This window comes from Leopardus geoffroyi, chromosome D2, assembly GCF_018350155.1.
Source record: "Leopardus geoffroyi isolate Oge1 chromosome D2, O.geoffroyi_Oge1_pat1.0, whole genome shotgun sequence".
Classification (NCBI taxonomy): Eukaryota; Metazoa; Chordata; class Mammalia; order Carnivora; family Felidae; genus Leopardus; species Leopardus geoffroyi.
This window is the reverse complement of record NC_059334.1, coordinates 1,537,187-1,554,698: the sequence shown is the minus strand read 5'-3', so window position 1 is coordinate 1,554,698 and position 17,512 is coordinate 1,537,187. Positions and strand designations below refer to the sequence as shown.

General features: G+C 47.7%; 1 protein-coding gene across 5 annotated transcripts in view; it reads right to left on the bottom strand.

The window, feature by feature from the left end:
* Nucleotides 1-10,270, bottom strand: part of ZWINT (ZW10 interacting kinetochore protein) — a 33,454-nt gene extending 23,184 nt beyond the window's left edge. For 3 of the 5 annotated variants that reach the window (XM_045437147.1, XM_045437151.1, XM_045437150.1), the window contains exons 1-8: nucleotides 10,159-10,270; nucleotides 9,278-9,368; nucleotides 9,050-9,173; nucleotides 8,748-8,914; nucleotides 8,581-8,637; nucleotides 7,881-8,023; nucleotides 7,645-7,804; nucleotides 7,453-7,556 (exon numbers count right to left, since the gene is read on the bottom strand). In XM_045437147.1, the coding sequence (XP_045293103.1) occupies nucleotides 7,479-7,556; nucleotides 7,645-7,804; nucleotides 7,881-8,023; nucleotides 8,581-8,637; nucleotides 8,748-8,914; nucleotides 9,050-9,173; nucleotides 9,278-9,368; nucleotides 10,159-10,199 (861 nt within the window). In that variant the 5' untranslated portion in view covers nucleotides 10,200-10,270 and the 3' untranslated portion in view covers nucleotides 7,453-7,478. Of the gene's footprint in view, nucleotides 1-2,298; nucleotides 4,191-5,567; nucleotides 7,023-7,452; nucleotides 7,557-7,644; nucleotides 7,805-7,880; nucleotides 8,024-8,580; nucleotides 8,638-8,747; nucleotides 8,915-9,049; nucleotides 9,174-9,277; nucleotides 9,369-10,158 lie in introns of those variants that run through there. The other 2 variants (XM_045437149.1, XM_045437148.1) reach the window with 2 other exon arrangements.
* Nucleotides 10,271-17,512: the final 7,242 nt, after the last annotated feature.

Sequence of the window (17,512 nt, the reverse complement as noted above, 5' to 3'; positions counted from 1 at the left end):
CCCCAGCCATCGGGGTAACGGCCTCCCTGACAGTGTGATCCGGGCTCTGCCCGGCCTCTTGTGCTCCTGAGGTCACTGGTGTCACTTTCTGTGCTTTACTGAGGACGTGGCCATGCCGGTGCTGCTGAACACGCCAGCCCTCACTCCACGAGAACAGTCAGTACTGCTTGTTAGTTTTTCCTTCCTGTCTCCAAATGTAAACTCAGATTGTCTTTATCATCTTCCTTTTTTTTTCTTTTAATTCTCAAAAGTTATGTTGAGCACACAGCTGACATTCAATAAGTGATGAAATCTGCCTCTGGATAATTGCATTTGTTTGAAATTGAGTTCAACAGGCAGCTCTTTGAGAAATCTTCCCTGAATATAATGCAATGAGCATTTCTTAAGTCCTTTTAAATCACGAGGGCACTGGTGCGAGTTCATTTGTGGACAAAAGTTACGCATACTCCTGAACAGAGGAATCAGAGCCAGTGTGAATGACAGGACCTGTGTCTGAGAAAAGGAGCCTGAAACCACTTCCCCCATCTGATCTGCGTGTTCTCCACCTGTTTTAGGCGTGGATGTGTACGTGTCCACGTGTTTATGTGACAAGTATTACGTACTCTGAACACACCCCTCCTTCGCGTGTTGAAAAAGGCACACCGGAACAAGGATCAGCATCCGGGTCGCCATCAAGAGCAGTCTAAGCACGAAATCTGCGTGTCTTTCCCACACAGTCCTGACTTCATGGTGACCAAGTGAAACAACCGGAGATAACGTTAAACTTCACTAAATGGATTACCTTAATCCCTCTTTTAACTCTAAAACATCTGGCCCAGGTAATCCAGACCTTACAAACACGGAGATGGTGGACTGGCCTCTGTGCCCGGAGTGTTTTCCCTCGAAGACATGCAAAACGTGACTTCTTGTCCACTGCTAAGTTATATGGAAAACTTGAGAATTTATATACCTCCTTTTTAAGCTAGTATTTTCATTAATGAAACATGCTCACTGTTTATGATTGGTTTGTAAGATCAGACCTGAAGTTTTTGCAACGTAATTTCATAACACTGAGAATCATGAGGCTATTTTAAACTCATTCTTTCCTAAGACAAACCTCACTTTGATTACTCCAACTCACATTAGCTTCTCCTGTGATTTTTTATAGTATGTGTAAATAGAACACTTCCGTACCAGATTACGTATACACATATAGATTTTTTATGGTTTAGTTCTTTTATAATGTTTATACGCGACAATCTCCTATAGTTCTGGATTTACTCCTTCTTTTTCCTATTTCGAAATGCTATTTTAGGTGTATAGTAATCAATCCATTTAAGTAATTATCAACTCCTCACTAGGGCGTGACAACGAAGAAATGCACGATGAACTAAATCACGCATGTCCACACAGGTGGGTCTGCTGGAGTCCATCCGACAGTTTAGAAGTTATAGGTACATGGGAACAGGCATCCGACACCTAATCTGGTATACTGAGAGCTCTGTGAAGATTTTCCTAACTATGTCAACAGTTATGTAAATTCAATTTAACAACATAAATAAAAGAATGTACATGCCCTCAAAAAACTGTTTGATAAGTCCTGAAAACAAACTAAAAGATATGGATTCCTGAGACTGAGATCTAATGCCTAGGTTATCCCAAATTTCAAAAGCCAAGTTTATCAAGGCCCAAACACTAAATTCCTCAGAGCCCAGTGCTCAAAGTAGCAAAAGGGGCATTTAAAGACTGGGTTAGGAATAATGATGAAATTAATTTATTTCATCTCTGTATTAAAAAAAAATTTTTTTTTAATGTTTATTTGAGAGAGAGACAGAGACAGAGTGTGAGCAGGGGAAGGGCAGAGTGAGAGGGAGAGACACAGAACTTGAAGTAGGCTCCAGGCTCTAAGCTGTCAGCACAGAGCCCCACACGGGGCTCGATCTCACAAACTGTAAGACAATGACCTGAAGTCGGATGCTTAACCGACTGAGCCACCCAGGGGCCCCTCACCCTCTGTATTTATTTCTTTTAACATTTATTTTTTGAGAGACAGAGGAAGACAGAGCACGAGTGGGGGAAGGGTACAGATAGGGGAGGACACAGAATCCAAAGCAGGCTCCAGGCTCCAAGCCATCAGCACAGAGGCCAGCATGGGGCTCGGACCACAAGATCATGACCTGGGCCGAAGTCGCATGCTTAACTAAGCCACCCAGGCGCCCCCTCATCCTCTGTATTTTAAAACTTACGCATAATTGCCTCAAAGAAGACCCATAAAAATTACAATACAAAAAGTTGCATAAATTCTGTAAGAGAGGAATGGCGTGTATTAACCAGAATGGCCAGAATAGCTTTCTTTAATTATTATGTAATTTGTTATTATTTAACACATATCATATTTTATATTATTCTATTTTAGAATAGCTTTCTTTTCACAGTAGGGTAGAATATCCAAAGTGAAATCTCGGCTTTACAAATTTTAAAATTGTAAAGATAGAATGCAAGGGATTAACTTTGCTGAAACCATCCAAGTGTTGACAAGAATTATCTTCCTGGTGGAAACAGTCACATAAAAATAGAATTCAATAAAGAATTGTAGGGTGGCACCTTGGAAAGGAGGATAATGAAAGAACATTAAAGCAATACTAAAATACAGCCAAAAGCTTGTGCTTTTGAAAGAGAAAATAGAAAAAAGTCTTTGAGAAATATGAATGAAAAAGAGAGTCTTCAACCAGCAAGAATGAGAAGTAGGAGAGACACCAAGGAACATCAGCGCGTCCACGAGCTACTCAAAGAAAACACACCCACCCTCTCCCCCTGTGAGCAGCCACAAAGTATTCCCAACAGCGACGTTCAATAAAAATGGACACTTGGGAGTAAAACTACATAAACCACACAAAGAAACAAGGAGCACACGAGGAAGGTGAGGACCTAGGCAGGCCCGCAAAGATGCAAACTACGCACTCTTCCAACGCCGGGGAAAGACCGGAACATGTTGTATGAGGGTCAGAAAGGATCGGCTCAAACTGTAGGCCAGAATAACACAAAAACTCCAAATAACGTAGACTGGGGTCTAACAGAGCTGCTTAAAAATTAATGACAAAAAATGAAATTAACGATTATCCAATAGGTAAGTAACATAGTTAACAAAAGAGATTTAAACAAAGAAAATGCATCCTAGAGAGAAAAAAGTAACTATAAATATGGAAGAACGTTTATATAACATGAAGAACAAAGTTAGAAAATCTAATTGATGTCTAACTCGTGTGGAAGAAGCTTATACAGAAGATACTGAAAATACTCCTAAACTGTTGAAAAGACTGGCGATTTCAGATTTAGAAAGCCCAACAAACCACAAGCATTGTGAATGAACGAATGAACAAACGAATGAACGAACCAGATGTACAGGAAGAACTTTCAGCGGCCAGCTGACTTCCCATCAGCAACAGTGAAAGCTAGAGTCATGTTCTAAACGAAAGCCCTTGTGCCCTAAGCATTCTCTACGCAATGAAAACCTCTTTCCAGAATGAGAACAGAATAAAAGCATTTCACAGTAAGAAACAGTGAAGTGTTGCACAGCCTACCGACCCTATAACTAAAAGAAAGTCCGACACATGTATTTCAGATGGGAAATCACCCCATGTGAAAGCTCTGACATATAAAATCAGGCAGGCAGAAAACCAAAGTGAATGAGTAAACATGACCAGAAAATGTAGAGAAGAGTCAGTCCACTTTGTGAGGAGAGAACAGGCTGGAAGTAATGAACCAGACGGAAACATCTTACTAGTCAAGTGTGCTGACCCATCAGTGGTGCCAAGCTTCCTTTCTTGTTCAAGATCGAGACTCTTACACTTAACTTTAGACGTTATTAACTCAAAAGCTAAACTGGGGTAACAACCACTGACAACCTTCAGAAGAAAAAAGATAAAAGGAATAAAAACAAAATGATAAAAAAATAAACAAAACCAAAGATAGAAAAATTATGAAACTGGCTTTTAAAAAATCATTCTTTAATGTGGTATAAAAGCAATAAAAATAAAAAGTGGGGGCACCTGGGTGGCTCAGATGTTTGAGCGTCTGACTCCTGATTTCGGCCTCAGGTCATGATCTCCTAGTTTATGGGATCGAGCCCAAATCAGGCTCTGTGCTCACAGCTCGGAGACTGCTTGGGATTCTCTCTGTCTGCCTCTCCCCTGCTCTCGTTCGCTCGCTCTCTAAAAACACAACACGACACAAGGATGAAGAGAAGTTGAAACTCACAAGGCTGTCAGAGAGGCAGACGAGGCAAAGGTACACAGGGAGCTGCAGTTTTCTTGGTACCCACGCAGGCAGATCGCAAGGCTAAGAGACACTCGCCCGTCAACAGTGGTACAGCCCGGCTCAGAGGAAGACCCACGTGTAAACTTGTGCCCTAACACAGTAGGCGCAGGGGAGGGGAAGCAGAATCTACCAGAATCATAAGGAGATCATACTCGCAGACCTGAACACACCTCTCAGGAGGTGACATTCAGGAAACAAAAAATTTGGTATCCGGGAGACAGAAACTGAAAAAATAACAAGCAAAATGTGACAGACACATAGAAACCACCACAGGGGACAATTCCAAAACAGATGTCCTTTCAAACCCCTGCGAAGCCCAAAAAAAGACAAGAGACCACGTTCCTGGCTCTACCCGCATCCCTCACCACCTTCCAAAGATTTCTTATATAGATGACATTCTCTGACCAAATTAGAGGAGACTTAGAAAGATTATCCTCCCATGCAGAGAAAACTGCAAAAGTACTTTTCTAAGAAACTCACGAATCAAATAATGGGAAACAGAAAATTCTATGAACTGAATGTGAACATATTTAGAGAAGGCCACAAGAAATGTGTAGCCTTACCTTTTATTTGAGAAAACAAAGAACCAGAGACACAAGTTTATTATCTGATAAAAATTAAAAGTTCACAAAACAAGTACATCTTCTCCACCTAGAAACAGAAGGTAGGAAATGGCCAAGCCAGGCCTACGGGCCAATGAACCAGAGCAGACACAAACAAGAGCTGGTCACAAAAGGCAATTCTGAATCTTTAAATATGTGAAAATGAATGTACAGCTGAAGACAGATCAAAGGGAACATCAGATACGGCACAAGAATATCAGGAATACACACGAGGCCACCCTGCAACAGTGTGCACACACTGAAAGAATAAAAAATATACTATGACGGTACACCAATATGCTTGAGAAATGAGAAATTCCTAGAAACACGTAACAGTAGCTGGGAAGCGGGAAATCAAAGCTAGCAAAGAAAAGGCAAAGCAGTGTTTCGCCACAGAAGAATATCACGTTTAAAAGGAAAACACTATTCTTTTTTTTTTTTTAATTTTTTTTTTTTTTTTCAGCGTTTATTTATTTTTGGGACAGAGAGAGACAGAGCATGAACGGGGGAGGGGCAGAGAGAGAGGGAGACACAGAATCGGAAACAGGCTCCAGGCTCTGAGCCATCAGCCCAGAGCCTGACGCGGGGCTCGAACTCACGGACCGCGAGATCGTGACCTGGCTGAAGTCGGACGCTTAACTGACTGCACCACCCAGGCGCCCCAGGAAAACACTATTCTTAACCAGAAGAGTTTCTCTGGTGCTGGACTGAGCCGATGTTCCATGTTAGTTACCATGGAGACTTCGGTTAGGACAGCGCAATGGCGTCCAGACCAGCGGTTCGGGGACTGGCCTCCGTCCCTCCAGCAGGTGGAAAAGAGAGCAAGTCCCCAGCAGGCAGCAGGCCCACAGGCCCAAGTGCGTGTATGAGACCAGGGTCCCAGGATGGTCCGTAGGGGACCAGGAGCACAGAGCACCTCTACAGCCGAGACCCTGCTCATCTCGCGAATAAAGCCCCGGTCCCCCAGCTGGTCAGTCCTGCAGCCACACCGGCCGGTGCAACACCAGCCCGCCCTCCCCTAGGTCTCACGTGCGCACTGGCTCCGCCCCCACTCAGGGAGGGAAGCCTGCTTGCCAGAAGTTCGGGTGTGCTCGTGTAATCACTGCTCGTCCACCCAGCTCTTCCCTGACTGGACTGGGAGCGGCCTGGGGGGCTCCGGGGACTGTGTCTTCCTGTCCCTGCGGGCTCCATCAGCCACCAGCGCGCAGGCACCGGGCAACCCCACAGCATCCCAACCACACCCCAGAGCCCCTTAGCAGCTCTCCTCCCCAGGGCCGATGTGCCTGCTCTCCCGTGTAGAAATCCCAGGGCCCACAAGGCCACAGAGATAAGGCAGAAGGCGGGGGAGGGAGCCCCCCCAGCAAGAAGAGGGGTGAGTGGGACTGGGCACCTGGGAGCTAGAAGCCTGCTCCCTCACACATGGTAGACTGAGAAGCGTCCTCAATCCTGACCCCTCACTCAGCCCTGAGGGGGTGTTCAAACACCTCTGAGATCAGACCTATCTCACACCTAAACAACGGGGCCAACACATCTGAAAGAACACTAGGGAACTCGGGCCCTCAGAGAAGTAGAGCCAAGAGCAGGACTCAAAGACCTCCATCCATCTCCACGTGCCGGAAGGCGTCTGAAAACACAGCCCCGAGGCTCTTCCCAGAGCCGCTGGGGTCCCGGGTCCCGCTCACTCAGGAAGGTCCCGTCCTCACATGGACGACGGGTCTTCCGCTGGGGTGGTCGCTGGTGTCTCTCACACGGCAGTCCTCACACTCCCGACAGGGACGCGCTGTCCCCCAGAGAGCAGTGCCCCCAGTGTCCCCACACCAGCCACACACTCAAGAGCAACGGAGACAGTGAACACGGAAACACACACGCAAATACGGACAGAAGTAGGAGCTCAGGCAGACACAGGGCTTCTCTCGGCTCTCAGGGCTGCTCTTCATCCCGGTCGTTCTGTGCGGACCACACTGTGCGGGCAGGTGTGCGCGGCCTAGCCAGACCGCGGCTGCCGGACCCCGGCTCGCAGCAAGGGGCCAGCCTGAGGCAGGGACGCCATCACCACTTCCGTCACTGCGCCACATCCAACCGCCTCGCACGAAGCATCCTCCTCCAGTGAATACGCTCGGCGAGCTGGATTCCCGTGGATTTGGACAAGCAGCGTCAGGGCTGCGAGCCAGGCCCCTCCCCACCCACTCGCTCTCTGTCCACACTGGTCCCGGCACCTGCTGTACTGCTAGCTCCACGTGTGGCTCTGCCCACCGACATGTGACCATGGACACGAAAGGGGGAACAGACAGAGCTCCAGGCTCGGGAGCCCACCCCACCCAGGTCCCGGTCAGAAACCAGGCTGCACTCCAGAGCCCCGAGCATCCCGCAACAAGGATGGGGGCGGGGGACGGTGAGAAGACAGACAGGGGTTTGCCCAGGGCAGGCTGGGCACAGAGCAAGGTGCCAGGCTTCAGCCACAGATGAATCCTTGCTCCTTCCCACTTCCAGCCCCCAAGGGACAACAGCTCAGACACAGAGAGGAGGTGGACTGAGGCCGCCCCTCCCTCCATACCTGCAGTCCAGGGACGCCGTGCAGCTCTAGCTTCCTTTCCCGTGGCGCTGCCCCTCAGGGAGGCAAGGCGAGCCTGCGTCCACAGCAGGTGGTGGGCCGTCAGCCTTGGGGACACACGGTGCGGGTGATGGGTCAGGCCTGGCTCCCAGCTCCTCTGTCCACCTCCCTGCCCCCGGCCCACCTCTCACTCACCTCGGACGGCCCAGCCCCGTCTCTCCCCACGGCATCCCCGGCGTTCCGCTGCTGGGGCTCATCCTCAGCAGGGTCCAGCTTCCGTGGGGGCTCCGTCTCGGCCTCGGGACACGGCAGCTGACCCTGCAGGGTGTGCAGCAGCTGGAGGAAGGTCTGGTGCCTGCAGAGAAGAGGCGGCTGGTGAGGGAGGAAAACTGGGCCACACGGGGGTGTGCAGCCCACTCTCCCAGCCTCACCTCTGTAGCCTGTCCCGTTCCTGCCCCGCCTGCTGCCGTAGGGCTCCAAGCTCCTGATGCAGACGCCGGAGCTCCTGCTGGGCCCCCGTCTGCCGCAGCCTCACCTCCGCAGAAGCTTCTGCCAGCTGCTGCAGACGCTTCTCCTACCGGAGTGAGAGCAAAAACGCCTCAGCAGGTGTGGAGGTCCTTCAGCCACGCTCTTAATCCCCAGCCCAGGCACGACTTGGGGTGCAGACCCACAGAGGGAAAGAGGAACTCTACTCACTTTAGGGGAAACAGGGGCCTAGAGAGGTCTAGGGGTCAGAACGAGCTATTCTAGTGCAAAGTGTTCGGAGGAAGGGGGCACACAAGCGAACGTTAGTCTGTGATGTGCCAAGTACTGTTTTAAGCACTTGCTATACTGATGACGTCATCCACCTGACTTATGGAGTAGACAAAGAAAGAGCACAGGAAGTCAGGGGACACCCAAGGTCCTAACACTGTCAGTGGCGAGGCTACGATTTAACTCCCTGCTGGTGCCCGAGCAGCGAGGCCTCACAGAGAAGGGGGTGAAGGTTTTCCGGGCAGAGGATGTGGGAAGAGGACCTGGCCCGTGGGGGGAGGCCTCACAGAGAAGGGAATGGAGGTTTCCAGGGCAGAGGACGTGGCCAGTGCCGCGCAGGGGTGCAGAAGGGACACTCCCCGAGGGGCCTGGACCCACCTGGCGCAGCCGCCACTGCTCCTGGGCTGTTCTCAGCTTCTCCATGGCCGCTTGCTTCTGCAAAGAAGGGGAACAGAGAAGGAAGAGTGTTTCTCTGGTTGGATTTGGGAGGCGGCCAGGGGTCCACCCCAGCGTGCCTGCCCTCCTCTCCCTCCTCCTGGCCCCACCTTGGCCTTGAGCTGTTCAAGGGCTTCCTGGAGCTGCGCCCGCTTCCTCTGGGCCTCCTCCATCCTGGGCAAGGCCAGGCTCAGGGCCCTGGTGATGGCCTCCACATGCTCTTGGTAGGTGGCCTTCAGCTCTTTCCACTGCTCCTTGGCAGCAATTGCCTTCTGCCCTGAAAGGAGCCACCGAAGACAAGAACAAAGATGAGACTGGCCTGCCTGTCTGCCTGCCACACTGGGGCCTCCGTCCTCCCATCAGCCAAACTGCTGGCCTGACACACCTCCACCCCAACCCCCTTCCCGCTCACGGCTGGCGTCCTCAGAAGCCAAGGGCTCTGGTCCCTGGGCAGTGTCCTCCCGAGCCAGGAAGTTCTGCAGGAAGTCTACCACCTGCAGCTGGCTGCACAGCAGCTTGTCTTTCTTCCGGGAGTCCTGTTCAGAGAGAGGGCAGAAGAGGGACGTCTGCCGAGTACCCCCACGAGGGGACCCCCACGAGGGGACCCCGGAGCTTCCCTAGCTCCCAGGCTTGCCCATACCATCACAAACTCCGCCAGGAGCTGGGCCGGCAGCTCTGCCTCCTCTTGCAGGCCTGTAGGCTCCAGGACGTGTGCCAGCTTGCCCAGGGCCCTGCCGGGGCAAGAAAGAGGGGAAAATTGGACACTCCTGGGGCGCTAGTCCTGGCCGACCTGTGTGCACAGACGCATTCGCAGGTGCGCAACAACGCTGGGTCTTGCCCTAACCAGAATCTACAGGAAGGTCTGCAGTGCTGTCTGGGGATGGAAGGAAGAGTAAAAACAAGCAGAGCAGGGGGAGTCAGGATAAGGGGCTAGGATCTTAGGCAGAAAAGGTCTCACGGAAGAGGAACCACTGGGTGGGAGGTCTGAAGGCCATCAGGGAATACGGGACAGGGAAGGAAAGGGGCAACGCTCCGATGGGCAGCAGGGGGTCTCGGGCAGGGGACACTTGGGGGCGGGGATCGGACAGAGAGCTGGGTGCCTGCTCTAGGCTCTGCGAGCCGCCTCACCAGCAGGCAGGGGTGCGGGTAGAACAGTCTCCCGAAGAGTGCGCGCTGACACAGGCCAGACCAAAATTAAGAGACCCTCCCAGACATCTGATGCCTGGACGGTGTTACCCGCTAGGGGACGCGGGGTCCTCAGGGATGGAGCGGCCTCCAGGACCCAGCTGGGTGGCGTGCAGGGAGGGGGGAGATGCCTGCCTGCACGCCCCGCGGCCAAGTCCACGGACTCGGGGTCCGCAGGGATGAAGCGGCCCCCGGGACCCAGCCGGGGTGCGTGCAGGGAGAGGGGGGTGCCTGCCCGCACGTCCCGCGGCGAGGTCCAGGGACGCCGGGAGTACGCGAGGTCCCGCAAGGTCCTCCCAGCCCGCCCCCGACGGCCATCCGGCGGCACACACTCACTCTAGCGCGGGGCCCCGCACCCCGTCTTCCGCCACCTCCATCCTGCCGACGGCGCGCTCCCGCTCTTCCGCGTCCAGCCCTCAGTGAGCTTTGAATTCGCCGCTGTGAGCACCGGGACAGGCGATTGGCTACCGGGCCAGTGGGCGGGAAGCGAGGGTCAGCGTGCACTCTGATTGGCAGGCGCCGACGAGCCGTTGGAGTGACGGCTGTTTGGCGCCGGCGCGGTCTTGGCTGGGCGTGGCCGGCGCGCCGGCGCTCTGCGCCTGCGCGCGATGCCCGTAGGCGGTGCTGGAGCCTGGGGCGTGGCGTGGGCCGGGCAGCGCAGTTGAGCTGGTTTTCGTCCAGCGGGAGACCGAGGGCCAAGTTTGAGTTTGGGCTCTGGGGAGACACTTGGCATCCAGTTGGCTTAAACTATGTTGGGGTGAAGGAAAGCACTGGGTCTACCTCCCCAGATGCTTGGCCTTAGTCGGGAAGAACACGTATCCCGGAAGCGCAGCGGTCTTCGGGCGAGGGCCGGGGGCTGCCCAGGAGGTGGGGGTCCGCCCACCAGTCGGCCGGGGTCCGCCCCCCGGGCCCTCCCGGAACTGGCTCAGGGAACGTGGAATAAACAGCCGGGGCGGTTTCCTCCCATCAGGATGGGAGTCTCAGCGGCCGCGGGCCCTGCGCTGAGAGCTCAGACCGGTGTGCCTTCGCGGCAGGGAGCAGGTAGCGCTGGACTGCTAGCACATCACCAAGTAAGTGGCAGGCCAGAGCAAAGTAATATTTATAGAAACAAAAATGGCCAGCTGCCAGCATCACACAATTTACAGTGTCCAGCAGCCAAATAAAAACTACCAAGTTTGCAAAAAAGGAGGTAAAGAAAATCCATAATGAGAAGTAAAAAAAAAAAAAAAAAAAAAAAAAAAAAAATCACTGATCAGAGCAAATAGAATCAAACAGGCAAGAATATTAAAAACAGTTATGTTCAAAAAATAAGAGATAATGAAAAAGATGATAAAAGGTGAGGACGTGCGGAAAGCGGAATGTTCACGTTGCTGGTGGGAATATGAAATGATGCATCTGGGGGCGCCTGGGTGGTTCAGGTTGTTGTGTCCCACTCTTGATTTCAGGTCAGGTCATGATCTCACAGTTGGTGTGTTTGGGTCCCCCCTCCCCCACTCTGCTTTGAATTCTGTCTCTCTCTCTCTCTGCCCCTCCCCCACTCACTTTCAAAAAAAGACAAAACCCTTAAAAAAAACTTACAATGATCACCTAGGGGGCACCTGGGGGGCTCAGTCGGTTAAGGGTAGGACTTCGGATCAGGTCATGATCTCATGGTTTCTGGGTTTAAGCCCCCATGGGGTTGTGTGCTGACAATTCGGAGCCAGGAGCCTGTTTTGGATTCTGTGTCTCCCTCTGTCTCTGCTCCTCCCCTGCTTGCATTCTGTCTCTCTCTGTCTCTGAAAAGTAAAACGTTTAAAAAAAGTTTTTTTTAAATGATTCATCTGCCTGGGGAAACAGTATAGTTCCTCAAAGTGTTAAACATGAGTGACCATATGGACCACAGTCCCTCTTGTAGGGATAGATCTGAGAGGAATGAAACTGTGTTCACGAAAACTTACACACATGTGCCCACAGCAGCATGATTTACAGAAGTCAAACAGTAGAAACAATCCAAATGTCCATCAGCTGGTGAACTGGAAAACAAATCTGCATCCACTCAGCGGGGTATTTTCAGAAATAAAAGAATGAGATATACTTACTGAAGCATGGATGAACGTGGAAAACATTGTGGTAAGCGGCAGAAACCAGTCACAAAAGAGTACATGTTGTATGATTCCATCTACATGAAATACCCAGATTAGGCACTTGTAGAGAATCAGAAAGCCCACTAGTGGTCATCCAGGGTTGGGGTGGGGGCAGGGGAGCAGGAGGGTGGGGAGATGGGCATTGGTTGCCTGCCGAGAGCAACTGCAGGAGGACATGGGGTTTCTTTTAGGAGGTAAATGTGGAGAAGGTTACATAATTGTAAATAAAAGCTATTCAAGGGGCGCCTGGGTGGCTCCATCTGGTAAGTATCAGACCCATAATTTCCGCTAGGGTCACAACCTCAGGATTCTTGGGTTGGAGCGGCACACCCTGCTGACAGAGCACCCCCCCCCCCACCCCGGTACTTTCTCTCTCTCTAAACAAATAAACATTAAAACATTAAAAAACTATCCCAAGACATACCATGATTGCACAGCTTGAAATCACCCATAGGAGAAAACCTTGAAAGCAGCTTTGTGTGGGAGGATATGTTATATACAAAGGAACAACAATAAGGATTGCAGTAACTTTCTTATTGCAACCATGGAAAAAACATGACACTAGCAGCATCTTCAAAGCACTGCTAGAAAGTTACGGGAAACATACCTTCCAAAAACAAAGGTTAAGTAAAGACACTTCAGACATACAAAAGCTGAAGGAATTTGTCATTAGCAGATCCATGCTACAAGAAATGGGCGAGACATCTTTTAACTTAGAACGAAAAGACATTAGATTGAAACCTGAATGTATACAAAGAAACGGACAGTGCCAGAAATGGCAACTACATGAATAAAAATGTCTTTTTTTTTACCACTAAATCTTTTTTTAAAAGTTTAAATAAACTATTAATAAAAATAGCAATCGGGGGAATTATATGCACAAGTAAAATGTAGCCCCAAAAAAAGTGTGGGGAGAAAAGAAACACAAGTAAACTACACATCTTTGTTGTTTATTTAAAGTTGTGTGTGAGGTGAAAGTAGTCTGGGCTAAAGATAAAGCTGTGGACCGTGATCTCCTTAAGAAGCGGTGTGACCCGCCCCAGGGAGGCCACTAGTGAGTCACTCCCTAGTATAATCTGTTTGAGTGAAGGTGAAACGTGTGACTTGTTTCTAAACAACAGAATATAGTACTGGTGATAGGGTATCAATCTGTTGATCAGGCTGCATTAAGCAACTCACACACTCGTGTGATGCCCTCTCATTGTATAATGTTCCCCAGCAAACCAAAGGAGAGAGCTCTCCTGCAGGCCTCAGGGAAGCAAACAGGCGGGTTGCAAAGGCCAGCGGCGAGGATCATGTGGGATCCAGGGCTGGAGAAGAGGTCCTAGTGGGTAGCTGGTAAGATGGGGCCCTCCGTCACACAACCGCAAGAGGCTGAACTCTGCCAACAGTCTAGATAAGCTTGGAAGCCGATTCTTCCCTAACTGAGCCTCCCGAGAAGAACACTGCTGGGTTAACATCTTGATTGCAACCTTAGAGTCCCCCGAGAAGAATGTAAAAATCCTGTCCCAGAGAAACTGCCTGAAATCCTGACCTACAGACACTGAGACGTGACATAGTGTTGTTTCAAGATGCTAAATTGTGGTGATTTGTTGTACAGCAATAGAAAACTAATATAAGCAACTCCTAAAATATGAAAGTAAAGAGTCACAGCTAATAACCCCCCAAAAAAGATAAATTTGAATCTCAATAATACCACATTTGAAAGAAGGCAGAAAAAGGAAAGGAGGAAAAGATGAGGGAAACAGAAAACAAATAGCAAGACGATAGACTTTAAGGCTAATTATATGAATAGTTACGTTAACTGTAAGTGCCTTAAATACACAAAAGGCAGAGATGATCAGATTGGATCCAAAAACAAAACAATTACATTAAGAAATGCACTAAATATAAAGACAAATACAAGTAAAAGGGTGGGAACACTTTACCGTGCTAATGCTAATGAAAAGAATGTTAGGGTGGTTATTTTAGTATATATATACATATACTCAAAACAAAACATACTACCAGAAATAAAAAAGGTAATTTCATAGTGATAAAGTGGTCAGCTCATCATTTGAATTTAATAATCATAAAAGTTTATGCACACCTAATAAGAAACCGTCAAAACATATGAATCAAACCTAGCTGATTGGCAAGGAGAAATGACTGAGGTTTAATAAATCTATAGTCACAGTTAGGATGTCAGTAAGCCATTTACAATATTTGATAGCATACTACCCCCAACAGGAGAATATCCATTCTTCCCCAGTGCACATCACATGGTCAAACAAGTCCGTACTATTGGTCATAAAATGCATCTTATAAATGAGTAGAACCATGCAAAGTGTGTTTTATTTCTGTAAAGGATCTAAATAATTTCCTCTATGTTTTAAAAATGATGTGCTCTAAAGACAGAGCAACTGTTTTTTATTTTTTTTAATTAAAGTTAACTCTTAAACTTTCTTTAGATTTCTGCTCAAAATCCTTTACCTATGAGCCTAGATGAAGCCTCTTTATCATAGGTTCACAAAACTCTGTGGACTTTTTAATACTGACTACAGTTAATTGTTACATTTCATTACAGAATTATTTGAAAATTTTTTTAACATTTATTCATTTTTGAGAGACAGAGAGACAGAGCTTGAGCGGGGGAGGGGCAGAGAGAAAGGGAGACAGAATCTGAAGCAGGCTCCTGGCTCTGAGCTGTCAGCACAGAGCCCATCGTGGGGCTCAAACGCACCAACTGCGAGATCATGACCTGAGCCGAAGTTGGATGCTTAACCCACTGAGCCAACAAGGCACCCTGAATTATAGAATTATTTGATTGATATCTTTCTCCTTTCCTAATCAGCAAGCTCACTGAGGGTGTGAGATGGATATATGTTTGCTCATAACCAATGGTAAGCAATTAATAATTTGTTACATGCACGTTATAAGAGAGGTAGTTTATGCCAGGTCTTAGTAGGCTGTTTTAAGGATGCTGGTTTTATCATAAGAGGAATTAAAAGCTATTGAAGGTTTCTTGGTTATTAGATGGCAAGTCAGATTTCAGTATAGTAAATTTAAACCTGAATTCTGGGTAAAAAAAAGAAAAAGAAAAGGAAGAAAGAAAGAAAAGACTGGGAGATGATACCATTCCATTAGTTTTAGAAAAGATGAGAACATTTGTGGAGGATGACTCTGTCTGGTGCAGGGGCAGTGGAGGTGGGAATAACTTGATGTGTTCAAGTGGAATAATCCATACATGTTATGATTGAGTGGATCTGGATGCACTGAAATTGCTAAACTGTGTATCAAGTGTGAGCTTAAATTTCTGACTCTGCGACAGGATGAATTATGTTATAATTTCTTAGATAATGGTTCTAACAAGAAGAGAGTCCTGCGTGGGGAATGACAGGGAAAGATCCTTGACTTGTTCCTGTTGACCTTCTAGGAATTTTGGCTCACCAAATAGGTATTTTTAAGGCACATGGACAAGTAAGCTTAGGATGTGGAAGAAGGTCAGAACAGGAAATATATGTTTCATAGTTGTAAATATACAGGAACTTGAAACCATGGAAATGGATGCCATTCTCTAGGTTGACAATATATAGTGGAAAGGAACAGATGGCTGGAACCAGTATAGTTGAGCAACCCTGGTAGCTTATGGATTTATGGAGAAAAGATGGTTTTTATTTATTTATTTTTTTTCAACGTTTATTTATTTTTGGGACAGAGAGAGAGCATGAACGGGGGAGGGGCAGAGAGAGAGGGAGACACAGAATTGGAAACAGGCTCCAGGCTCTGAGCCATCCGCCCAGAGCCCGACGCGGGGCTCGAACTCACGGACCGCGAGATCGTGACCTGGCTGAAGTCGGACGCTCAACCGACTGCGCCACCCAGGCGCCCCAAAAGATGGTTTTTAATGAAAGAGAAAAGTCTAGAGTGGTAAAAGAAAATGCAATCAAGTGTGGTGTGCTGTTAGTCAAGGGAAAAGATGGTTTCCAAAAAAGAGAAATACTGAGAGGTCGAGTAAGATGGGGTGGAAGTTACCAGCTGGATTTAACAGCAGGGTGATTGTTAGTATTTATTGAGAGAAATGCTTGATAAAGCGGTAAGAACCTAGAAGCCAGATTATATAGAGTGAATACAAAGCAGATTACGTAGAAGCATTAAAGCCAAGAAATGGAGGTATGTACTACGGAAAGTTCTCCGAAAAATTTTGGCGGAATGCATTGGGATGCATTCGTGCCAACTCTCAAATCGGTAGTTTTGCACTGAGGTTTTAATAAAGCTCCACTGTGATTTGTGTTTTGTACATACTTCTAGTCTAATGAGAAATGCTTTCCCTGTGCTAGCAGTAAGGAATCTTCCTGGGGGGCCAGGTGGCTCAGTCGGTTGAGAATCCAACTCTTAATTTTGGCTCAGGTCATGATCTCACAGTCGTGAGATCGAGCCCCACATCAGGCTCTGTGCTAAGCAATGAGCACGGAGCCTGCTTGGGATTCTTTCTCTCCACCTCCCTCTTCCCCTTCCCCAAATCGTTCTCTCCCTCTCTCTCAAAATAAATAAATGACCATGTAAAAAAGTTTTCCGTGGAAATACTGACTTTCGAATCATTTTTTCCCCAAATATAGTAAATGACCCCACTTTAGGTCTAAATTTAAATATTGTTAGGGTAAACTAAATAAAATTAAAAATTTAGTTTCTAAATGACATTAGCCACATTTCAACGCTCAGTGGCAATGTATGCCTAATGGTTTCCATACCAGACAATACAAATTTTATAATCTTTCCATTGGTAGAAAGTTCAATTGGACAGTAATGGTTCAAAGAAACTTTTAGGTACATTAGATATGAATATCCTGTATTTTAAGTGCACAAAGTTTACATTTACATTAATTTCAACATAACCAACAGGTTAAAATAATTCCATAGTTTAGAAAACGTCACATTTGCAGCAAAGAAGTTGCAAATACACCAACTGTGTTTATAGGTTTAAAGAGTGCTTGTTTGCAGCTAATCAAACTCTGATGCCCTCCATAAATTATATACAGAAATTTTGTTTCACTCTTCCTCTGTTGCAGAGAATAATAGCACAACTAGGAAGGAAGTGAAGTGAATTCCCTTCCCATGTAATTGATATGGGCATTATCTTTTCATTATTAGGATGGTAACATCTATTCAGTCACTGAACAAATGGAAGATAAAAAATAAAGCATATGTTCCTGGAAACAAAATATCCTCACTCATGTTGAAGCTTTTACGTAGTGCATGTGAAATGGTTTTGAAAATAGTACTTATGTTAGCATTCAAATGGAACATCAACTGTTTTATTGGGATGCATGAAGTGATTATGGGGCAGATTCATCTGAAATTCATAGAGCATTAAGTAAATATAAGTAATGTCATAAGACAGATCTTTGCAATTGTCTACAGAAAAATGCCTCTAGTACTTTATAAAACATTAAATACAATATATCATATTTTAGAGGCTGATTTCCCATTGCACAGAAACTTCTGGTTGGTACGTCCAGCTCTCCCAGCATTGTTTTAGGACTTGAAGTTGTATTTCCAGACTTTGTCCTGTGGCAAGTTCCTCTAAG